The 25364-nt window shown below is 34.6% G+C and overlaps 2 protein-coding genes across 11 annotated transcripts; one reads left to right on the top strand and one right to left on the bottom strand.

The window, feature by feature from the left end:
• Positions 1 to 4796: 4796 nt before the first annotated feature.
• Positions 4797 to 11917, top strand: LOC141690317 (putative pentatricopeptide repeat-containing protein At5g13230, mitochondrial). 10 transcript variants are annotated; one of them, XM_074495060.1, is made up of 7 exons: positions 4797 to 7499; positions 8106 to 8212; positions 8302 to 8423; positions 8913 to 8968; positions 9111 to 9210; positions 9529 to 10936; positions 11050 to 11917. In XM_074495060.1, the coding sequence occupies exon 1, from the start codon at positions 4928 to 4930 to the stop codon at positions 7388 to 7390; it is 2463 nt and encodes an 820-aa protein (XP_074351161.1). In that variant the 5' UTR covers positions 4797 to 4927; the 3' UTR covers positions 7391 to 7499; positions 8106 to 8212; positions 8302 to 8423; positions 8913 to 8968; positions 9111 to 9210; positions 9529 to 10936; positions 11050 to 11917. The 10 variants fall into 10 exon arrangements, with proteins under 10 accessions (XP_074351161.1, XP_074351155.1, XP_074351162.1 ...); XM_074495054.1 differs by having other exon boundaries at positions 8696 to 8968; XM_074495061.1 differs by having other exon boundaries at positions 8302 to 8427.
• An 11876-nt stretch (positions 11918 to 23793) lies between these two features.
• Positions 23794 to 24465, bottom strand: LOC141691165 (uncharacterized). Its single transcript, XM_074495904.1, has 2 exons — positions 24028 to 24465; positions 23794 to 23934 (listed from the first exon to the last, which is right to left on the bottom strand). Exons 1-2 carry the CDS (start codon positions 24463 to 24465, stop codon positions 23794 to 23796), a joined length of 579 nt encoding a protein of 192 aa, XP_074352005.1.
• Between the last annotated feature and the right edge of the window lie 899 nt (positions 24466 to 25364).

The following is a 25364-nucleotide window of genomic DNA, read 5'->3' as shown; positions in this document are numbered from 1 at the left end:
TGTAAAACAGATCTTAGTAAATGCTGATCCTCATACATATAGATCTGTTTACTCTGATGTCCAACCAACCACAAACACCCAAAAACCATCATCCTCAGCACCTACCACTCATTCTACTCAACCTACCCTCAGGACATATCTCAAATCCTTTCTCTCCACTTCACAGACTGAACAACCCTCAGCCTCAGCACCTACTGTGAAGCCTTCTTCCTCCAAGCCAAAGAGGACAAAGATTGTTCCTCAAACACCTCAAAAGAGAAGGAGGATTACCTTGAGAGATGAATCTGATACTGAGGAACAGGTTCCTTCTTCAGAACCTGTTGTAAGTGAAGCTGAGAAAGAGACTTCTCAGAAGGATTCTGGAATTGGGGGATCTAGGCTTCTCAAAAGGCTTAGAAGAATGACAGTTCCTGAAACTCCCAAGGAATCCAAATCAACAAAGAGATACAAGAAACAGAGGGAAAAAAGGCCAGTTTCAGATGATGAAGAGGAAGCAGCTAAGGAAGGGGATCAGGAATCTCTGATCTCACAAGCCAAGGAATTTGCTCCAGTCACTTCTTCTCCATCAACTCCATCTTAGGAAGCTGTTTCTGAAAAGGCTAACACACCTTCTGTGTCTCCCGTTGATCCAGGCACAAGTGCTGATATTGATATTCAAAACTTGGTTGTGCCTGAAGTAATTCTCTTAGAAGCTCCAACAGCAAATAATCCTTCCACAACACCTGTTACTGATGCTGTTCAAACTCCAGAGTTATCAACAACACCTTCTCTGCATCAAGATGCTGATGATCAGAATTTAGGTGAGCATCAGGATATGGCTGTTGATCAGAACTTAGCACAAGATCAGCAATTAGAGGATGCTGAAGCCTCCATTGCTACTCACACTGTTGTCTTATCAGAAGATACTGATTCTTTAAGTTCTGATGCTGCAAATGCTTGAGATACTGGTGATGCTGCTCCAACTGCAGATGCTGATACAGCATGTCCTTCAGGACATGCTTCTCAACAGACTATTCTAAAGTCTGAACTGGTTAAGAAGTTTGTCACCGAAGAAGCACCAGTACCTTGGAGTGAAACTCCTGCAGGTCAGGAGTGGACTAAGGAATGGAACTCAGTTTCATGTGTTCCAACTGAAAAGCATCTTGCTGAGCACTTGACTAAAGCTGATGAAATGTTAAATTATGATGATTTTAAAACCCAGCTTAGAGTCACTGCATTGAGTACTAAACATCTACAAAGTCTTCATTCAACTACTCATGCAGAGCTACACAAGATTCAGGAGAACTTTATCAAACAGGAACAAGTTTGGAAAATTGATAAGAAAAAGTTCTTCCAACCTACCATTGACAGGATTGCTTATATTGAGAAGACTCAAGATCATCAACAAACTCAGATTGATGAAATTCTGAAAAATCAAGCTTCTCAGCAATCACAACTAACTGACATCCAATTCTCAGTGGAATTGTTTATCTCTCTTCTACTACCTGCTGATGCCAAAAAGGGGGAGAAAGTAATTAAGTCCAAATGCAAGACTGACAAGACACTGGCAGGAAATGATAATGAAAAAGATGATCAAGGAAACTCTGGAATGGGTAGAGGTCATAGTCAAGGTAGAGGATTCACATCAAGACAAGCTAGTCACAGGACAAGTTCTGATACTGGGAACAGAATAAATTCTGCTACTGGTAAAAGGATAAGTTCTGATGAACTTTTAGATCTTGATGAGGAAATGTCAAGACAGTTATTTCTTCAGGAAAATCCAGGAATGGACTTGGAGAATTTAATGAAAGAAGAAGCCAGGCTTAAATCAAAGAAAGTCATATCTAAATCTGAAGCTTCTGGTAAAAAGCCACTTCCAAAACTCAAAGGCATTGTGATCAAAGAAAGGAAACTTACTGAAGCAACATTGGCTAGATCACAACCGCAGATAGATCCAAGATCCAAGGGTAAAGAAAAAGTTGGTGAACCTATCAAGGTTTATGTGCCTCCTGAGGATGAAGAAATTACTGATGAAAAGGATAATCTTGCTCTGACTTCAAGAAAAGTTCTTAAAACAACCTCTGACATGGCTCAAGTTGTTCAGAGTCAAGAAATTGTAAGTTCTGATATTCAGAAGAAGCAAGTAACCTCTGACATAGCTCAAGTTAACTTGATATCAGAAGATAGGCCAAAGACACTCCTACCAGGATTCACTAAAGCAAAACAGACTCAACCTTTGAAGACTGCTGCAAGTGGTTTTGAAGCAAGAGTAGTTACTGGAAAGGAAGCAAGAGATAAAACTGGATTGGGAAGTGCTGATGAAAGGAGAATACATAACACTACCAATGTTCCAACTTCCTTGAGTGAACCAGGTATTGGAGCAACTCCTGAGAGATTGAATCAACTGGAATCTGTACAGATGGTTTACCATACCTACTTGAAAGAAAACATCATGTTGTATTTCATGACAGATGGTAGGGTTTATCATATAAGACAAAATGCCATTCCATTGAAGTATTTTGAAGAATTGGAGCATGTACTTTTCTTACTTCAAGTGGATGACAGAATAACAGGGACTGCTGCAAACTATTTAAAAGAACAGATTCAGAGACAAAAAAGACTTTATTCAGTTAAGTCTGACAGCACATATGTTCAAAAGTACAGAGATCACAATGGTGATATTGTTGATATGAAACCTAATACTGCACAGATCAGAACATATCTTGGTATTAAGGGACTTGAATTCAATCTGGAGTCTGACAAAGCCTATGTCATAAGACTAGATCAGGAGTTGAGAAAAACAAAGATCAATGATCTCAGAGCTGCAATCTTTCAAACTGGTGAAGATACTGCAGAGCTTAAAGATGCCAAAAGGAGAATGATTGATGAACTCAGATATGCTGAGAAATGTTTGTTGAAGAACTATCTCAGAACAACTCCTGACATCAGAGAGATCAGATGATGAAGCCAAGTCGAAGATCTACAACTGCTTAAATTCTGATATTTGTACAGACTGAAGTTGTTATCAGAAGTTAAATATTGGTAAAGCTTTAAGGACTGTAAGTTGTAGTTATCTAGTCTAATTCTCATGCATTTGTACTTAATATTTTTGACATCATCAAATATCTGTTAAACTTGTATATTATGCTAATTTACAAGTTGGGGGAGATTGTTAGATATATTTGATAATGTCATGGCTAATATAATTTATGTTTAGATTTCAGATCTTACTTAACAGGACAAATCAGTACTTAACTGTTGATCAGTACTTATACTGGAAGTCAGGACTTAAGGATATCAGTACTTATATTATCAGGAGATAATCATCAGAAGTTAGATATCAGAACTTAAGTGCTGAAGGACGATCAGATAAGGACAGTAGCTGATTAAAGGAAAGAAGATCGAGATAAACATAAGAAGAGATATGCATGAAGAAGGAGTTCCGTGAAGAATGGAATACTTGGATGAAAAGATATCTGATTCATATATTTTAGGAAGCAGAATTATATTCTATATCAATTAGCGATTATCTTGTAACTGTGTAGTATATAAACACAGACATAGGGTTTACACTATAAGTGTTATCATATTCGAGAAGATTATTCATTGTAACCCTAGCAGCTCTCGTGATATTTGTTCATCACTGAGAGGTAACAGTTCCACACTGTAACAGAATTTATTGTTTCAATAAAGTTTATTTTCTGTTACTTAATATCGATTTGATTGTATTATACACTGTATTCACCCCCCTCTACAGTGTGTGTGACCTAACACAAAAATATCAAGGGACAATTCTCTTCGATAAAATAAATATTATGATTACTAATAAATCCTAACTAATTAACTTTTTTGATTAAGACACATTAACTTTTCTTTTTTAAATAACGAATTTGTAACTTTTATGAAAAACATGGGTAATTATATATAATTTCGGCTTTAAATTAAATTAAAAATTGTGTTTTGTTAAAAATAATTTCTGCATTGCACAAAATATAAATTAATATTTATCTAATGAGAAATTGGCCCCCTCCAACTCCGGTTTCTCTAGCTCAGTCCATGATTATTAGAAAAAATTTAGGGGGTATATTGAACTATGATTCTAAACGATTTTTTTTCATTCATGAAATTCAGGTGTATTGAACAGGGATTTTAAAAAATGTATCATAATTTTATGGTATTCAACTAGGATTTTAAATTATGCTACAAAATCTAGTGGTATTCCATCGGGATTTTAAATTATGCTTAAAAATCTGAAAGTATTCAACTGAGATTATTTAAAATACATTAAAATCTGATAGTATTTACATGCTGACAATTTTTTTTGTACATCATAAAATGATGGATTTTGTGACATTGTTATATTTTATGATTTTTGAAATCCCACCATAATTCATAAGATTTAGGAGTGCTGTTGAAAATTGCTGTGCTGTGAGAAAAAGTGCTGTCAAGAAAATTAGATGACTGTTTGGTTTTTTTTTTAATTTATGCATATTTTGAGATATAATATATAAAAATAATATTTTTGAGAAGGTTTGATAGTGAAACTGATAGCTAATTCCTACAAAAGCTGAAAACAGTTTTTTCCAAAAGTATGGGGGACATGCTTTTGCTAACCGCAGTTTTTAGACCAAAAGCGCTTTTTCAGACAACAGCTTTTAGAATTTACCAAACACCTTTCTGACAGCTTTTCAGCAAAAATTGTTGTTGTAAGTGTCTGCAACAGCAATACCAAACGGACCCTAAATCTAAAAACTCTTCGGATATAATCCATTAAAATACCCAAATTATATATAATATATTAGAATCCTAGTTCAATACATCCTCAATTATATACTAATTCAATTTTTACAATACACATGATGCAACTTCAAGCATGAGTCAGAAATGAAATTTGAACTAATTTTGAATTTAAATTTACAAGTATCTAATGAAATTTTGAACTCAAATTATGAGCTTATTGCTAACAAAATTAGTGAAAGCGAAGGAGTGCATGGTTAGACATAGAACAAGTGTGTCGGCACTGAGACATATCAGTGTTTGTGTAGCTACCACATTCGATTCCTACGAGTACTCTAATTTGCTCCAGAATTGTGTCATCAATGACAACCTCAAAACCGGACAGGCTTTACACTGTGATATCATCAAGAAAGGAGACATTTCTTGTCTGGATCTTTTTGCATCCAACATTTTACTTAATCTCTATGTTAAGTCTGATTTATTACCTGACGCTCGTCACCTGTTTGATTTTATGCCTGTTAGAAATGTTGTCTCGTTTGTTACACTCATTCAGGGTTACTCTCAGGAGATACATTATTCCGAGGCTATTCAGTTGTTTGTGAGATTACATTCTGAGGGACATGAACTTAATGCCTTTGTTTTCACTACTATTCTTAAGTTGCTTGTTAGTATGGAACGAGATGACGAGCGTTGTTTGTGTTGTAGTAACATTCACGCCTCCATTTGTAAACTTGGTCATCATGCTAATGCATTTGTTGCTACTGCTCTTGTTGATGCCTACGCTGTATGTGGCTTTGTTCAGTTTGCAAGAGAAGTTTTTGATGGAATTGTGTGCAAGGATATGATTTCGTGGAGTGGAATTATTGGATGTTATGCGGACAATCATCATTATCAGGGGGCGCTTCAACTCTTTTCTCAAATGCAACTTGCTGGATTTAAGCCAAATAACTTCGTGCTTTCCAGTGTGCTTAAAGCCTGTGCCGGTCTTGGTGCCATTGGTGTAGGGAGAGGTATTCATAGCCGTTCTTTTAAAACTCATTATGAGACCGATCCTTACGTACGTATTTCTCTCATTCAGTTGTACACTGTTTCTGATCAGATTGAGGATGCTCGGCAAGTATTTGAGGAGATCGCTGAGAAGGATGTGATTCCTTGGAGTTTCTTGATCGCAAGGTATTCCCAAAGTGACCGATGCAAACAGGCTATAGATCTATTTTTAAGGATGAGGCAACAATTAGTTGTCCCTAATCAGTTCACTTTCTCGAGTATTTTGCAAGCATGTGCCACTGTGAAGAATTTTGAATTTGGAAGGCAAATACATTCGCATGTCTTAAAGGCTGGCATTGATAAAGATATATATGTCTCAAATGCCGTTATGGATTTCTATGCCAAGTGTGGATGCATTGAAAGTTCATTAAATATTTTTTCGGAGTCAAAGAATAGGAATGACGTGACATGGAATATACTAATTGTTGCTTATGCACAAGTAGGAGATGGGGAGGAGGCTTTAAATTTGTTTTGTAAGATGCTCCATGACCAAGTACAGGTAACTGAGGTAACATATTCTAGTGTTCTTCATGCTTGTGCTAGGTTGCCAGCCCTGGAGGCAGGCATTCAGTTACATTCTTCAATTGTTAAAAATCCCTACAGTGAAGATGTGTCAGTTGGCAATGCTTTGATCGATATGTATGCCAAGTGTGGGAGCATTAGGGATGCTCGTTTGGTATTTGAGAGGATGAACAAACGAGATGTGGTCTCATGGAATTCCATGGTGTCCGCATATTCAATGCATGGTCTGGGTAAAGATGCTCTGGCAATCTTCGAGAACATGCAAAGCACAGACATAAAACCAAATCAGTTAACTCTTGTTGGCGTTCTTTCAGCTTGTAGCAACACTGGGTCATTGGATCGTGGTCAACATTACTTTGATGCCATGGTAAGAGATTATGGTATTGAACCCTGCATAGAGCACTATACTTGCATGGTGTCACTCTTTGGAAAATTAGGTCATCTCGAGAAGGCACTAAAGCTAATTGAAGATATCCCGTTTACGCCTAGTGTCATGGTGTGGCGTGCTTTGCTTGGGGCTTGTGTTGTCCATAATGATCTTGACCTTGGAAGACTATCTGCTGAGCGTGTACTCGAAATAGAACCCCAAGATGAGGCCTCTTATGTGTTGCTGTCAAATATATACGCCTCCTCTAGGAGGTGGGATAATGTTGCTCTTGTTAGGAAAAAGATGAAGAGAAAGGGTGTAAAGAAAGAACCAGGAGTTAGTTGGATTGAACACCAGGGAACAGTCCATCATTTCTGTGTAGGCGATTCCTCACATCCTGACATCAAATTAATCAATGGAATGCTGGAGTGGTTAAATCAAAGATGTAACAAAGCAGGTTATGTACCTGATTGCAGTGTTGTATTACTCAACGTGGATGATGATGATAAAGCAGGGCTTTTATGGGTTCACAGTGAGAGACTAGCCCTAGCATATGGTCTTATAAAAATGCCATATGGTAGTTCTATCCGTATCATGAAAAACCTTCGAATATGTACGGACTGCCACGCCTTGGTCAAGTTCATATCAAAAATTGTGCAGAGGGAAATTATTATTCGTGATATAAATCGATTTCATCACTTCGAGGATGGGTTCTGCTCTTGTGGTGATTACTGGTGACGTTCTCTTCTTATTCAGTCTGCTGTGTTGCAGTACTGAGTATGCTGATCTCCATAGGACTTACCATCTGTCTCTCCTGAAACACCAATTAACATGAGGACAGCTTCAGGTCAGCGAACAAAACTATTTTGCTTTAGATTTTGTATGTTAGCTGCTTTATTAATCCATGGCTGCTTTGTAATCTATTATTTTATAAATACAATGCAAACATAAGCCAGTACATTTAAAACTTAGAATTTGGTTATTTGTTGATTACTGTTAATTGGTGTTGTGCTTACAACAGTCATGTTTCATGATAATAAATAGGGACACAAAGTGCTCGACTTCAAAGAACTAACCAGTATGAGAATATTTCTAAAACACCACTTACCATGAGGACAGCTTTAGACATGACATGTATACATTTATGCCTGAAAATAATGCAATGTATAAAGTACCATATAAATAAAATTCGGAGCAGTGGATTCCTCTATCCGGTAGACATAAATATCCAGTGCACAACGTTAAGTAATCAAACACCTTCAATGCCCAAACAATTCAACACAAACTCCGTCAGACCATTGCACTTGGACATAATGAATGCAGGATCAGGTATCTAAAACTTATAAAAGTTTTAAACTGCTTCCATGCTTTTTATTTACGATAAAACTAAAATGCTTTCATTATTGTTTGGTATAGACCATCTTAATTATGCAAAACTTTATGATGCTGTTAGATATGGATTTTGCAAGTGCTCTAACAGGACATGCAAATCGCGGATTAACAAAACACCTTCAGGACAGAGCAGGGTCATTAAAAAAATGCAGTTGACACTTTATTCAGGTATGTTAATTTGCTAACAATGAACTCCTAGGTTTTTTTCTAAGTTTACATTGTAAATGTTTGATTCTTGCATTCTGAACTAACAACAGGTAGTAATATTCAACAACCTCTCTCCGATGTGGATTACTCCAGGCTAAGCGGTGTTTTCAGAACTCCAGATACTACATACAGACATACATTTAAATCAGCCTGACTTAATAATATTACTTTGGTAGGTGCGTTGAGCTTCATTATACTGCGAATATGCTTTCATCAAGTAAAATTTCATAATTAATTCATTTAGGAAGTCTGAGTTTGCATCTTATGATGACCATATCTATACTTTTCTGTTGTCTGCACTATCCATTATAGTTTTATATCTTATTAATTTTTCTCTTCTACTGTTGATTTAATAGATTTTAATAATTATCATATTAAGCGCTAACCTCCTCTGCACAAACATTTTCTGTTACAGTTATTCAGTGATTAATGTAATACATGCAGGCTGTAACGTATTATAGTTGCACGTTACATTTTTCTGGGAGCAACGACATGAGCTTTCTGGAACGGCAGCCAGATAGTACTAAATATCTATAGAGCATTTTCAGATTACATAACTTAAGATTTCAGATTACATTTTCTGTGTTCTATGATTTCAATGTCATATTAAAAGCCTTTTCATGTAGTGTTTCTGTTGCATTTTTACTGTATCTTCTTTCAGATACTTCTCTCTCCGTATGCTTGAGCTCGTTCCTTCTCACTTCTCATCCACTCCAGGTAACATAAATTTAACTTTCATTTTGTACTGTTAAATTCACAGTTCATACGTAATTAAATTCGAATTAATTAGTTATCAATGTGAACAATCAAACACACAATGCAATTGATCTCTTTGTTCCTATGATATATCTGTTATCAGGTCAATATCTTCTTTAAAGAGTAGAGCGAATTCTTTACTGGATCGTGAAATTCAAACCTTATTGCTCAATGCACTGCTACAGCTTGATTATCCTTTCAAGGTATATATTTGGAGTAATATATAAATTGAAAAGTACTTAATATTATGCCGTACTTAAATTATTATTTTTTTGTATAAAATGAAAAATGCTGTACTGGCTAAAATATTTCTCCAATGGGTCCTATGAAATAAAGATAAAGGTCCACTTACTACCCTCCAGAGACAACTGACAGGATTAACATGCATATCACACACTAATATGGCACTGTATCAAACCTGGACTCATTTTCATCATCAATTTAAGGCCTGATCTCTGAAACAGTGTAGTATATCTTTGGCTCAGCTAGGACAAACAATCTTTAAATTTGAATGAGTGCAGGCATCGGGGTACCAACAGGTTCATACTTCTGCTATAGATCACGTAATTGCACCATTAGAGCCACCGTTAGACTTTCCAGCAAACCAGTCACCAGGAGTAGCATGATGAGCACTACACAATCTTTGAGGTTCTCTCACTGATTTAATCTCATTATCAAATACACCAGAATCCAATCTCATCCATTCATCAGGCGTTAGAGATAATCCCATTAAACTCCCATCATCATCGCTGCTGTCCATCTCCATCAATTGCAGCCCACCGGCACCCTCCAAACCTAATGACCCACCAATAGTGACCATCTTTCACTGAAGAGCAGAGGATTGACCAGTAAACTTTGAGGTTATGGTATAAGGTGCATCATCGTTTGACAAGCCAGACTGTATTCTCAGTCCTACTGAGAGGGCTTCAATTTTGTCCATCGCCATTGGAGCGAGATCTTTCAGAGATACACATTCAGAGTACACATGATTATCAATCGAACCGGATGGATGCTTACTTGACCTGTCACGAGACTGATTTATTTTCTCTCTTTTTTCTCTAGGGTATATGTTTTGGTCAACCTCAGAATCCTGCTGCAGCGAAACTTTGGAGAATACTTTTCTACATAATGTATATTGGCGTAGAATTAGTTGTTTTCTGCTATTTGTGCACGTTCATTCACGGTCTTCAACAACTACATTTCCAAGCTATGATCGTGCTCAGCCTATGTGTGTTTTGGGACATGATGAAAAGATGGGCACAGAACAGTAACTTTACTGTTTTTCACGTTCCGGGTTAAACTATTTAATATGAATTAGTATATTGGCAGTTTCATTAAAATTAGGGCATATTCTTTAACAGGGTCATCATCTCCACGGATCAGCACCGTACCTGCTGTTAGTTTGGGCCAAATGAATACTCTTTGAGTTTCACATTTTAAGATATCACTTAACTTAAAATTTCTATGTTCTCTGTTTGCATTAAAATACACTCATACTTTTTTTTCAGGCTCATGTGAGAGGTCATCAGGTAAGGAAAAACTATAAAAATCATCTTCTGGGCTGCTGTTGTTCTAGAAAAGTTTATACTAAGGCGGTGCACATAAAATTGTGATTTTATCTGTAGCTTATTTAGTTTTTTTGTTGTATTTTTAGGGTTTATTTAACATTATAATGAACTAATGAAGATTGGTCTCAAAAATCATTATAGTTTTGTTGCCCTTATTTTATTCAGTTTTAAGGTTAATGATGGTAGAAACTTTCTTTCTTATTAGAAGCCAACTAATTTTGGTTATATAAACTATGTTTTCAGTATTGTTATTATTGAATCAAGAGCTTTGCTACTGATAGATCAATACTCAATAGCTGAGACCATTCTGCAGAACCGCCTGATCAACATAAATAGCAAAATTAAGGAGCCAAAACATACGGTCAAGCCCGATGCTCTCAAATTTATATAGTTATATGTCATCGGTGCTCTTATTTAGATTCGTATAAGTTAGTTAACATTATTCTTTTTAAACTATTTATTTTTTAATTGTAGGTCAAATATGATCCCGTGTAAACACAAGTTGTCTGCGTCAGGCAAGAGCGTACTTAAGGACCGTGGAAGCAACTCTGAAACTGAAATTTCCTCAAACGAAAAGGATGCTAAAGATACTGAACAGAAGGAAAACAAGCAAATTTTGGGCCTTAACTTTTGGTTGGTTCTGGAATGTCTAATTCCCCCCGCAGATCAGAATGTTAAACATTTAAAGTTGGATCAAAACAATGAAAATTACGAGTCAGATTGAAAGAGCATAACAATAACCAGCAGAATGGAGATTGCTTTGTACTTTTATCTTGATAAAACTTAAACGACAACAGACAAGAAGATGGAACAAACACCTGCAACATCCTCTTAGGAGGCAGAGTTAGTGGAGAAAGAAATCAACAAGGATCAGAAAAGTGAAGAAAAGGTTATAGACCCTGTTCTCGATCTAAATAGTTCAAATACTCCAGCCTTCACTGTTTCTCAAGATTATATGCTTTACAAGTACAGATGATTCCAGAGAGGGTAGAAGTGAACAGTGTATTTATTCTAATGACAGACTGACAGGTATAGATTTAATTCAATTTAGTTGTTATAGTTCTCTGATCAAACAGTTCTTCAAATGAGCATATAACATTTGAGATGCAACAAAAACAATTCTTGATAAAGTTATGTGAGATGGAGTTCATATTTTCACTCCAAAGCCCAGTGGCAGACTCGGGATTCAAACATAAAGGCCATGGTATTCGTTATTTTCCGAGGCCCAACATTTCCAAGTGCAACTGTAGCCTCAAATGTTTTTGTATCAGGGCCATAGGGATTAGGGAGTCATATAGCTGTGAAGGCTAGCACCACCTGGGATGAATCTATCAGCTTTAGCCTCATATACCAAGACAATGTTTTTCTTTTGTTCAATACCCCTCATCATTTCGCATATCATTTCACTTGGTTCTTAACACGGACTTTAACTACTTGAATGACTAAAAAGGCTGAAGAATCTACTTTCACAAATACATTGCAGAATAGGTGATGGATCAGAGGGGGCCTGATAAATTCAGTGAGAATAGAATGTGTTGGAACCAGTTTTTTGCTTGCCTGAACTGTCTTCGCCCGCCGGTGTTCCGTTTGGCCTGCAAAGAGGAGAATATGAGGATTTGTCCCTCTGATTCGCCTTCGGTGTGAGAATGAGTTAACTGGTTCGGTGAGTAATCAAGAATGCAAGATAGTCCGAGAAATTTTGTGAGTGTGTTGAATCCTCCTCGTGTATATAGAACACATGGCCATGATAACGTTGTGTCCCCAGAGTCGGGTTCTGATAAAGAGGGAAGGTGACATTGTGGTCACCACGTCTTCCCCTATCTTAGGCTGGTCCAATATCTACGTAACTGGGCTGACCAAGTTTCGGCCCGTTAATCTTTTTTTTTTCTATCGACCCATTTTGATAAAATGGGCTTTAGTAAATTTTTGAAAAATATTTTTTTCTTGGCCTCTTTTGGACCTTATGCCATCTCCAACGGTTGTGATCCAAAAATTCAAATTTATATCATCAACTGATCTAAATATTGATCCAAATTTCTGACCAACTCCAACCGTGTGATCCAAATATTTTATCCAAATTAGTTTCTACATATAATAATATATAAATATCATATTAAGCAATTTTATCTTAAATTTATCATTTAATCATTATTAACATTTTATATAACATTTCATAAATTAATTAAATCAAAAAAAATAAATACACATAAAATTATTAAAATTGTGCACTTAATTCACGAAAAACACATTTATTGCAATAATTAACATACAAAATATCATTGATACACACTAATTTTAAGAATTAGTATATTCTTACCACAAATGCTCAATTAATTAATTTCTAAGTGCAATATGTATCTCTTTATTTTTTTAAATTTTTTAATGAAATTATGTTTTCTTATTATTTTAACTTTTATTTTAAACATAAAATTTGTTAACTATTAATTATATTTTGTTATTAATTATATAATTAAATAATCAAACATTAATTTAAAATCTCATAAACTATAAATAACAAAACCATTATTTTATATTAAATCAAGTGATCCAAATTTGGATCACTGTTGGAATGAGATTTGGGGTAATCTGCCCCTAATTTGGATCTTTGGATCACTGTTGGATTTGCCATTAGTAAATATTTTAGAAAATATTTACTTCTCCGGCCTCTTTTGAGCCTTATTAAAATTTTCAGAAAATATTTACTTCTTTGGCCTCTTTCGGACTTCATTAAATTTTTCAGAAAATATTTACTTCTTCGACCTTTTGGGCCTCAGTAAATTTTTTGAAAATATTTACTTCTTCGGCCTCTTTTGAGCCTTAGTAAATTTTTGAAAATTTTATCTTCATATCTCCCAACATTAAAGGAAAGAATGATGTATCTTCTGATATTTAATATCTAGGCTAATTCGTTGTCCCTATCCGAAGATCCGTAGTCTTGCCTTTAAAACTTATTAGTGAAGTTAGACAACTCATGAAATAGTAAGACATATTTTATGTTAAATGGTTTGCCAAACTAGAGATTGTCATGCAATGCTAATTGAGAATAAAATGGGGAAAACATGTAAATTTCATTGATAATGGAAATTCATGCAATATCATACGTGCTTCGCCTTTGGGGAATTCAAATTGCATTACTGAAATAAATGACTGAATTAAATAATCTGAACAAATAACTAGGAAGGCTTCAGATAAGCTTATTAGAAAAAAATTCGGAGTTTGGAACCATGCCAATTGTTTTTGATAAGTTCACCTCCTAGAGTCTTCAACTTATACGTTCCTGGCCTGATAACTTCGGCTATGGAGTACGGGCATTCCCAATTTGGCTGAATCTTTCCCTGCTTAATGGGCATTGACGTTGCTAACTCCCTCAGCACTAGGTCGCCGACAAAAAAATGTGTTTCTTAATGCCCGAATCATAATATTGGGCAGCCTGGAGCTGGTATTTGAGGTTCCTCTGGTGGGATGCTTATCTTTCCTCTTCCAGGAAGTCTATGTTCTCCTTAAACAAAACTCGTTGCTTTATACATTGAACACTTCGGAACGGTAAAAGTCACGGCCGCCCTCGACAAGGAGGAGGGCCCGTTGATGACCTTGTTGTTGTTCGATAAGCCCATAAAACCCATTCGGCCCATAAATCCTTGGCTTAGCTAGCCCAACCTCTTTTTGATCGCATCGAAAATAATCTTATTTGCGGCTTCAATCGTCCCAATTTGCCTTTAAAATGACCCACAAAGCTGAATTTGCCTTTAGCAAGACTCTATATAAAGAGAGAGACATATTGAGGGGGGCAGAGATTACTTTTCTTTATTATGTATTTTGTTAATCTAGTTATGAGCTAGTAGATTTTTAATCTAGGGTTAATTAAACTCTAGTTATGATTGATGTATGATTTTCTCAATGAGTTAATTATCAAATAGGTCATTTACTGCATCCAAATGTATCAAGTGAGTCACTGATTACAAAACTGACTCAAATGAGTCACTCATTTAAAAAATTATATCAAAATATCACTCTATCGTTAGTCGAAATTCTTAAAAGTATTATATATTAAGTTTCACATATTTTTTATGAATGATATTACATCCAAATGAAAGGTTCCGAGCTCTACTATTTTAGATAATATTGTTAGATTTTTAAAGTTTTATCAACTATTTGTTTTTAATTCTTTTATTATTTTATTTGATTTAAATAGAAATAAATAGTAGATAAATTTTTAAAAATTTAAAAAATATTATCTAAAATACTAGAACTCAAAATCTTTCATTTGGATGTAATATCATTCATAAAAAATATGTGAAACTCAATATATAATACTTTTAAGAATTTCGACTAATGATAGAGTGATATTTATGATATAAATTTTCAAATGAGTGATTTAATTGAGTCAGTTTTGTAATCAGTGACTAACTTGATACATTTGGATGCAGTAAGTGACCTACTCGATAATTAACCCTTTTCTCAATCCCCAATTTAGGATATATTCGAGATTGCTGGTAAAAATTGTTGTACCATTTGAAAAGTGTGAAAAAAGTGTTGTTGAAAAATCAGATGACTATTTGCTAATATTTAAATTTGTATATATTTTGATGTACAAAACTTATAAAAAATTAATGTTTTTGATGAGGTTTGATGGTGAAATCAGCATCTACTTGCGGCAAAAGCTGAAAAAGCGGTTCTTTCGAAAAGCATAGGGGGCTTACTTTTTCTAACAACAACTTTTACGCTAAAAGAAATTTTTCAGAAAAGCAGTTTTTGAATTTTACAAGACAGTATTTTAGCTGCTTTTCAGCAAAAAACTGCTGACAGCAATAGCAATGCCAAACACATCCTTAGTTATATTACATGCTCTTACTTATTGAGTTGTGCGTAATTAACAATTACATATCAGACGTGATTATGTGTATTTTTTGAACCCAATATCTATTTATCAATGAAAGTTGGATTAAGGTGGTTGTGATTTATCCAGTCACTTCTGCATAAAAATAGGTAGAAAGGGTTGTTACGAAGTTAGGGTGTTGTGTTTAATGTCTCTAAATTGCATTATACCATTATAATAGGATTGATTGTATTTTAGAGAAATCATTAATACTCGAGAGAGGTTATTAATATTTTATAGGGCGCATCTTTCCTATTGAGTAGTATATGATTGATTTGGGGCGGGAAATCATAATTGTATTGATTCATTCTAGTGGGGATAATTAACTCTAAATTTAGTTATTTGATTAATGTAACGTAATTACTTTAGTATAATTTTAGTTAAATAATCTCTCAATTTTTATTATGTAACTTGCTTGGTTAAATCGAGTCAAGAATTACTAGTGATTGATACCTTTGTGTCCGCAGGATCGACTCTGACTTACCCTACTACATAGTTAGAAGGACTTGTTAGATATTATTATTTGATAGGCACACGACAGTCTTGTCAAATTTTTGGCGCCGCTGCCGGAGACAAAGTAGTATTAGATTAGTTTTCTTTGGTAAGATTCAACTAAGATTTTGATTACATTGTTCCGTTTGATCTTTTGCTTGTGTTTTTCTTGTTTCTTGCATAAGTAAGTTCCAGGTTATGACGACAAGAAATTAAGCAAGTGAAGAAAGGAAGAAGAAGAACGCATGGATGCATTGTTTAGGGGTGTACAGACTTTACCTAAAGATGTTAAAGAATGGAATTCGAGATCTCCATATTTGGCACAACTTTGGGATGGTAAATTTTATTACAATACACATTAACCTACTAATCAAATACCACAATACAGTCCTTATTCTTACACATACAAACCTATTTACGAAAATTATCCTGATTTTTCCTACCAAAATAATCCACCTCAACCACAAAAATCGAGTTTGGAATCTGCCTTAGAAACTTTTATCTCTTCATGTGCTCCAAATCAACAATCAAACACTCAGTTTAAAGAAATATCAGTTAGTCTATGCCAAGCTCAATCACCTCATAGTAACTAATTCCAACCACCACAAAAATCCAACTTGGAAATTCTTTTAGAAGGATTTATTTTTAAATAGGGAGAAAAGAACGAGGAGTTTGAAACAAGTCTAACTGAGATGAATGCTAATAATAAGTTGGTAGAAGACAATGCGGCTCAAATTCCTCAAGAGGTAACTCAATTCGTAGAAACTTGCACTCAAACTGAGAAAATACCTATGAGTCATATTGATTATGCAGCTCTGTGGTGTGGTGAGAAGTTCGAAGAGTCAACAAAAGAGGTAAGTAATTGTATAATATCTTTAAATAACTTTGAAGATGATAATGATTTTGAAAGTCTTACCGTTATTGACCCATACACTACTCAAGAAATTAACTTGTGTGAACACTTGTTTGATCATAACGAGGCTGATTTCTTAGATGACTCTTTTTGCATGCTATTTGATGAAGGTGATAATATGGTTTTGGTAAATGTTGATTTGGATAAAGATATTGTTAATACAACTTTATTAGTTGTGATATAATTAAATTTGGATGAGATCGACTTAGATAATGTTAATATTGAGGATGTGTATGTGTCTTATGTAGATCGGATTTGGAAGAAATTTGTGAAAAGTAGCTATAAATATTTTCGTGAGGATTTTACTAATTACTTTCACATTCCAAAATTTTGTGAGCATCATATAACTCTCCCATGCCAATTCATATATCTTTGTGGTAATTTAATTGATACTCATATTATTAAAGTAATTCAAGTTAAGAGATATGTACATTTATTCACTTTTTCTCCTTATTGATAATGCTAATTGTTGATAAGAAGGTCGAGCTAGTGACCTTAAAAAGTGCTTCTTTGGAGGCAACCAATGATTTATAAATTTAATTATTATTATTACTATTATTATTATTATCATGATAAAAGTTTTTGTTTTTTTAGGATATTAGTTTATTTTTGTATTTTCTTTTTGTTAGGAATATGTTATGTACTTGATGATAAGCTAAACAAAACACCTTAGTTGATTTAACTTAGTGAATTTTGTAGCACCCGATGAATGATCAATCATAGTCCCGACGAATGATTGAATATAGTCCCGACGAATGACTAATTGATATCCACCGGGTGAGTAACTTATGTAATAATAAGTACTGTAACACATTTCTGCAAACAACTTTGTATAGATTCTGTAGTAGCTTATGAATCATGTAGACTGCTAGTAGATGTGCAGAATAGGTTGATTAAATATAAATATAAGATGTCTTGTAATTCTGCACAAATGAAATGGAGTCAAGTGATAAATGGCTACTCGACAGATGATCAACAAAGCTATCCGACGGATGATCAACAAGGCTACTCGACGGATAACAAGCATGTACCCGACGAATGATCAATTCAAATATCTGTTGACAGTGATAACACAGTCATATGCGTCGAGTGTTTGCCAAAGGAATGTGGCAGTCTGTTTAGCAGGGTTTTGAGAACAAAGAAGAATTACCATTTCCATGCAAGTTATGAAGATTTTCAAAGATGCTGGAATAGAGTAGCGAAGCAGCATGAAACTAGACTTGATAGGTTTTATTTTATTATCCTGTCTTATTATCATGTAAACTTGGTGATATATAAACCAAGTGTAGCTAGTAAAATAAACCAACAAAGCAAACATATTTTTCAGCAGAGAAACATTTGTAAGCTGTATTCTGTAAAATTTCTCTGTAGTTTTGTTTGTTCACTTGTAAAGCAACTGTGAGCTATTCAAGCTTCACAGGGTTCTCTTGATATATATATATATCTCTGGTGGATACATTCAAATCCACCAGAAAGTTTTAAAGACCTGAGTTTCTGTTACTTTATGTTTGATTAACTTAACTCTGTATTCCGCACTTTGCAAATCAAACAGTTAGATATAAATTGAGTTAGAACCTCTTTTTATAAATCTCAAAAAGAAGCCAGAATTACATTCAACCCCCCCTTCTGTAATTCTTGTTGCATTGTTAGGGAATAACACTTTTTACTCCCATAAGGTGTTTTGATGAATTTTTTGTGAAGTGTTATAGGGAAAAAAGAAATTGATGCACGGGACTTGTGCATGGAAGTGATTTTTTTATCACCTTTTCTTCAGCGACATGATCATTTGCTCTCCACGTCTTAGCATGTGGTGAAAATTGATATTTCAGCATGACCATACGATAATCCAACATGACCATGCATATTTATTCTATACCTCGGGATAACCATTTTGGCATGTTCATGCTACCTTTAGCATATCCATGCACCCGTATCAACAGATTGGGTAGACTCTCACGGCTTCTCACACGCGTGACACCTCTTCTCTTTTTGCACATCATCATTTAGCCCATTATGCAGCCCATTCAATTTTTGAACATCATTCTTTAGGCCCATTATGCGGCCCATTCACAATATTTCAGCCCAAAGACTATGACAATTTAGCCCATCTCTTATACAAGCCACGTCAACTGCAGTCCTCTTCCACTCAGCAACATGTCATCATATGTGTCGCCACGTCATCTGTCACATGGACTCAACTTCTACGCGGGCATCTAGTCAGCAGCCACATGGCGCACAGTCAGCATCGCCACCTCAGCCTAATTTTTTGGATATATTGCAAGGGGATTTGAATCCCTAACCTTGGGGTTTTATTTGCCTTCTCCAACCACTTTGGATGCTGTCCCTTTGTGTTTATTATCAGACTCATATTTATATAACCAAAAGTTGGGCCTAGACTTATGCATTAGAGCAAACATTCTCAATTTTTTTTCAAGCCACAGTTCGTGCTTATGCACTAGGGGAGTATTATAACTTCTTTTTATATATTTTTTATATATATTCTTTTTTATATCTTTTAGGATTTTATTAATTATATTATATATTTTTATTCATCGAGGACAATGAACCATTTAATTGTGGGGATGTGTTCTTAATATTAAAAAATCCAAAAAAATACATATTATAAAATCTAAAAAAATTAAAAATTAAAAAGAACTGTATATAATTGTCTTATTTGAAAAGAATGTTAACATGGATAAGTACACATTGTGTAAATTTATTTCACATGATGAATTCCGAGTTTTATATCCATGAAAAATCATTTAATGCATGATAATTACTTGTGTGTGCTTACGAAAATTTTAAAACTTGAGATGCTTCTTAGCCAATTTTAATGAGTCGAGCATACTTTCACCTTGTGAGAATTTGAGCCTAATAATGATTGATACATTCTATGTCAATCCATCTTTTTGTTGTGTGATGTTCGTCAATAGGCATGTTGCTATATAACTTGTTTTATACCGCTTTCAGACTACATGATATGTGTATGTATGAAAACGCTAAAGGCAATAGGAATAACCTCATTATACCTAAACAATACCCATGAAAAATATTTCTTAGTAAACTCACTTGAGCTTATATACGTTTCTTTCGTATATCACCAATCTAAAATTTTTGAGCCTATTTATTTTTTCTTGTCTTGATTTACTGGTAGAGCGTATTAATTCAACTTCGGGGTTGGTGAATATTTAGTTACAATTCTTGGTGACCTTTAACTACCCTTGATTACTGGAGAATGACTTGACTTTGAAAAAAAAGTAAAAAAAAAAGAAATAAAAAAAAGATCAAGTAAAATTTGTGTTCATTGATTGTTACAATGTGAAAGAAGGAAAGTACATGGATACATGTATTTGGTGCTTAATGCTTGTGAAAGCATGATCTACTTTTCATGTTCGGTGCTTATATTGAAAGTGAACACTATGATCTATTGGTTTATCAAGTTTTTCCACTTGTTATCCTATTTCTTTGATTCCCTACCCTTTTCCTAAGTATCGTTACAAGTTTTAACAAAGACCTTTTGATTCTTGTATGTATATATACGAAGTAGTGGGGATTTGGTGGACAACCAAGCATATGGTAGCACATGTAAATTGATTGAACTTGAGTGGAACACTTACACCTATATACTTTTGTGAGTTGAGAGTACTTGATATTTCTATCCATAGTGTGCTTAATTACTGAATGCGATTTTGATGTGTGTTTCAAGATAGTTTTTGTCTACCAAGACATTGTGTGCATACTTGAATTATTATGTGTTAATGGTGCCTAAAGTGAGAGTACTTGTATTTTAAGACACTTTCGAGTTATTTTGTGGTTGAGGTTTACAATGTGTGGAGTACTATGATATGTTTCATGTTTGAGAGACTTGCTGATTGAAAATATTTGATTTTGTGGGTACATCTTCTGTAAACCCTCACGAGAAAAAACTCATCCTACTAGGTTTTCCTAGTGGTCTAACGACTTGTTGCATATGCTCAATGCAACTGCGTCATCTACGAAAATGGAGTTAGTTAAAGTCAGTTTTATTTATTTATTTGCCTGAGGACGTGCAAAGTACTAAGTGCGGGGATGTTTGATAGAGTATATATCTATATATATTATGATTTTATTCCACAAATTTGTTATATTTTGCATTGATTTGGATTTTTATTAGTTGGATTTTAATATTTTATTGTAAGAAGTAAGAAGATCCTAAAATTGGATTGATTGGATATTAAGAGCTGAATTTGGAGATTTATTCTAACGAAATTTGGATTTGTTGGATTACACGCGCACAATTTACTGTTTGGGCTATATTTTGAGTTCCAGAAGTCATAATTGGACGATTTAACAGCCGACACGAAGATAATGAAATTATCTTTCATTCTAAAGTGGTCCATATATCAAATTACAAATGGAGCGGCCTAGTATTACTGAAGAAAAGTCAACTATGAAATTTCCTTATAAAAACAAAATCAGTTTAGGAAACAACTTATATACCTTTATTATAAATAAATAGGGATGTATATATATATGTATGTATGTGTGTGTGCGCGTTAGTGATCTAATACAAACCAATATTAGAATATAAACTACAAACCATTGAACAATTAGTGATTGATATATGTGTAACTAGTGATTATTGAAATAATCAACTTATATATTTATGACAGTGGCCCCACTTATTTACTAATCAGTATTATGTAATTTAGTAATTATCAGTAATTTAATGATTATTTTTCTATAACTTAGTGATCGCCACTAAATAGTTGATATATATTTTATTTTTATATTTAGTATTTTTTTAGTTTATAAATTAGTGATTTACCGAAGTTTGTAGTTTGTATTTTAATTTTGTTTGTATTGGAGTAAGGCTCTCTCTCTCTATATATATATGTATATATGTATATATATATATATATATATATATATATATATATATATTTAAAGACATATAGAGGGGGAGGAGATTACTTTTCTTTATTATGTGTTTTGTTAATCTAGTTATAAACGAGTAGATTTTTAATCTGGGGTTAAATTGAACCTTAGTTATGATTGATGTATGATTTTCCCAATCCCCCAATTTAGGCTCTGTTTGGGATTATTGTTAAAAATATTTGTTTTGTTAGAAAAAGTATTGTTGGAAAAATTGGATGACTGTTTGGTAATTTTTTAATATATATATATATTGATGTAAAAAATATAAAAAAATAATGCTTTTGATGAGGTTTGATGGTGAAATTAGCATCTGCTTCCTGCAAAAGCTAAAAAGCAGCTTTTTCGAAAAGCATAGGGGGCTTACTTTTTCAGCAACAACTTTTACGCTAAAAGCACTTTTCAGATGATCAGCTTTTGAATTTTACCAAACAGTTTTTAGCTGCTTTTCAGTAGAAAACTACTGTTTTTGTCTGCAACAACAAAACACATCCTTAGTTATATTACATGCTCTTGCTTTTTGAGTTGTGCGTAATTACCAATTATATGTCAGGCGTGATTATGTGTATTGTTTGAACCCAATATCTATTTATCAACGAAAGTTGGGTTTAGGTGGTTGTGATTTATCTAATAAGGATATGAACTTCTCCATAAAAATAGGTAGAACGGATTATTAGGAAGTTAGGGTGCTTTGTTTAATATCTCTAAATTGCATGATACCATGAAAATAAGATTGATTGTATATTAGAGAACCCATTAATACTCGAGAAAGGTTATTGGTATTTTATAGGGCACATCTTTCCTCTTGAGTAGTATATGATTGATTTGGGGCGGGAAATCATAATTGCATTGATTCATGCTAGTGGGGATACTTAACTCTAAATATTTTTAGTTATTTGATTAATATAACGTAATTGCTTTAGTATAATTTTAGTTAAACAATCTCTTAATTTTTATTATGTAACTTGCTTGATTAAATCGAGTCAAGAATCACCAGTGATTGAAACCTTTGTGTCCGTGGGGTCGACTCTGACTTACCCTACTACATAGTTAGAAGGGTTTGTTAGATATTATTATTTGATAGGCATGCGACAGTCTTGTCAAATTTTTGGAGCCGCTGCCGGAGACAAAGTAGTATTAGATTAGTTTTCTTTGGTAAGATTCAACTAAGATTTTGATTGCATTGTTCCGTTTGATCTTTTGCTTGTGTTTTTCTTGTTTCTTGCATAAGTAAGTTTCAGGTTATGACGACAAGAAATTAAGCAAGTGAAGAAAGTAAGAAGAAGAACGCATGGATGCATTATTTAGGGGTATACAGACTTTACCTGAAGATGTTAAAGAATTGAATTCGAGATCTCCATATTTGGCACAATTTTGGGATGGTAATTTTCATTACAATATACATTACCATACTAATCAAATACCACAATACAATCCTTATTCTTACACATACAAACCTGGTTCTAACATGAACTTCTTTGCTGCCTCTTCGGTGATGGTGGCCAATGGTCGAGTATTGGCCCATTTGGTCATATAGACGATAGCCACAATACAGTATTTCTCATGTTTAGTTCTAGTTGGCTGAATTCTCACAATATCTACTGCCAATATGGCGAAAGGAATATGGCTCAATATCGAAGCCATTTCCTCTGGGGTTGCTTCAGGATAGTACTGAATAGCTGACATTGATTACATTTCTTTGCATGTTGATGTGCGTCGACTCTTAACATCGATCAGTAAAATCCTTTTTGAAGGATCTTGAAGGCAAGAGCTCTCCCAACAAGGTGTTCACCACAGATGCCTTCATGGACCGTCTCCGGAGCTAAATTTTGCTCTTTAGTGTCCAAGCATCGGAGAAGGGGTGATGAAGCTGACCTGTGATAGAGTTTATCATTGATGATTGTATAACTGGCCGCTCTGTATCTGAACTTTTGTGCCTCTTTTTGCTCAATGACAGCGTTCCTATCTCCAGGAAGGATCAGATTAACGTCATCCATGTCATAACTTGGTGGATTTCCATACATTACTTCTTATCAATTGAGGGAGCTCTGACTCTGATAAGGTAGATCGAACCGGTGAGGTTATGCATTTCAGCTGATGCTAGACGTGATAGTGCATCTGCTCGGATGTCATCTTCCCTACCAACCTGACCTAACTCAAGGGACTGAAAAAACAAGGACATTTCTCATACCTTGGTTGCATAGGCACGAATCCGGGGGTCCTGTTGATCATATTCTCCGGAAAAGTATTTCACTACCAGCATGCAGTCATTGAACTCCCTCTGATGCTTCGCTTCCAGATTCTTTGCTAAGTCCATTCCAGCTAGAAAGGCTTCATATTCTGCCTCATTGTTGGCGAGAGAGAAAGTGAATCGGATAGCTTGGAATATCTCAAAACCTTCAGGGGATGATATGATGAGTCTTGCCCCACACTTCGAACCTACTACTGGCCCATCAATAAGAAGCTTCCATTTCCCTAATGACCGAATAAGCTGATCCTTGGGCGTCAAATCTTTCAGCCCCGAGAAGGTGCATTCAACCATAAAGCCGGCTAGGGCTTGTACTTTAATAAATGTCCTCGGTATGTATTCTAAGTGATATTCGCTCAACTCAATTGACCAAGAGACCACCCTTCCCGAAGCTTCGGGCCTTGTCAGAATCTTTTTAAGTGGTTGGTCGGTCACAATTTGAACCATTTGTCCTTGAAAGTAATGCCACATCGGGTGATCATGATCAGCCCATATGCAAACTTCTCAGCATTGGGGGTACCTAGTTTCAAAATCAGAATATATGATATATAAAAGACAGGATGCCGGTTATCTACATGTTCTTTTACTAAAACTGCTTTAAAAATTTGGTTAGACACGACTAGATAGAGCTGAAGTATCTCCTTCGGGTCTGGCCTCACCAGAAGAGGGGCTTTAGCTAAGTACTCCTTAACTTTCTCAAAGGCCGTCTGTGTAACGCCTCTAAATATGCGGTCAGGAATCTGGGTCGTCACACAATCCTTCAATCATGTGTAACCTATATTAGCTCAATAATCCAATAACTCTATATCATAGACCCCCAATCTCACACATATACACACACACACACACAAGTTATAGCCTTAGAAATGATGTACACAATGTAATCTTCTATTATTACTACTAAAATATACTTTACAGGATCTTAAACAATTATTTGTAACATTTACATGATGTTACAATAAATACTGCTAACATATTATACCTATCTGAATACTCTGGTCCACCTGAGACAAAGCTGGAAGAGATTCTCCCCACGATTTTAAGTGACTAAGCCCCACGCCGACATACTGGCAATCTGTTGTGTTGTGATATTTAAAAGAAAGCAAGAGTGAGTAATAATGCTCAGCATAATAATCAACAGTATGAAAAGGCTGTTAAAGAAATTATATTAATCCGTATAAGGATATATATTTATTCAATGTAGTTTTCTTGGTGATACACACCTCTTTTTAAAATAATTCTTTGATTGACTTATTAGTCTGTAAATACCTTAATGGTAAACCCAACACCGAGGCTTGTGTTACGGTATTGCATCTCAATTTCAATTGGACGAATAGGACATTCAC

The sequence above is a fragment of the Apium graveolens genome, chromosome 10 (genome assembly GCF_009905375.1).
Source record: "Apium graveolens cultivar Ventura chromosome 10, ASM990537v1, whole genome shotgun sequence".
Lineage (NCBI taxonomy): Eukaryota > Viridiplantae > Streptophyta > Magnoliopsida > Apiales > Apiaceae > Apium > Apium graveolens.
Note: the sequence above shows the minus strand (reverse complement) of the source record. Positions and strands in the feature narration are given on the sequence as shown.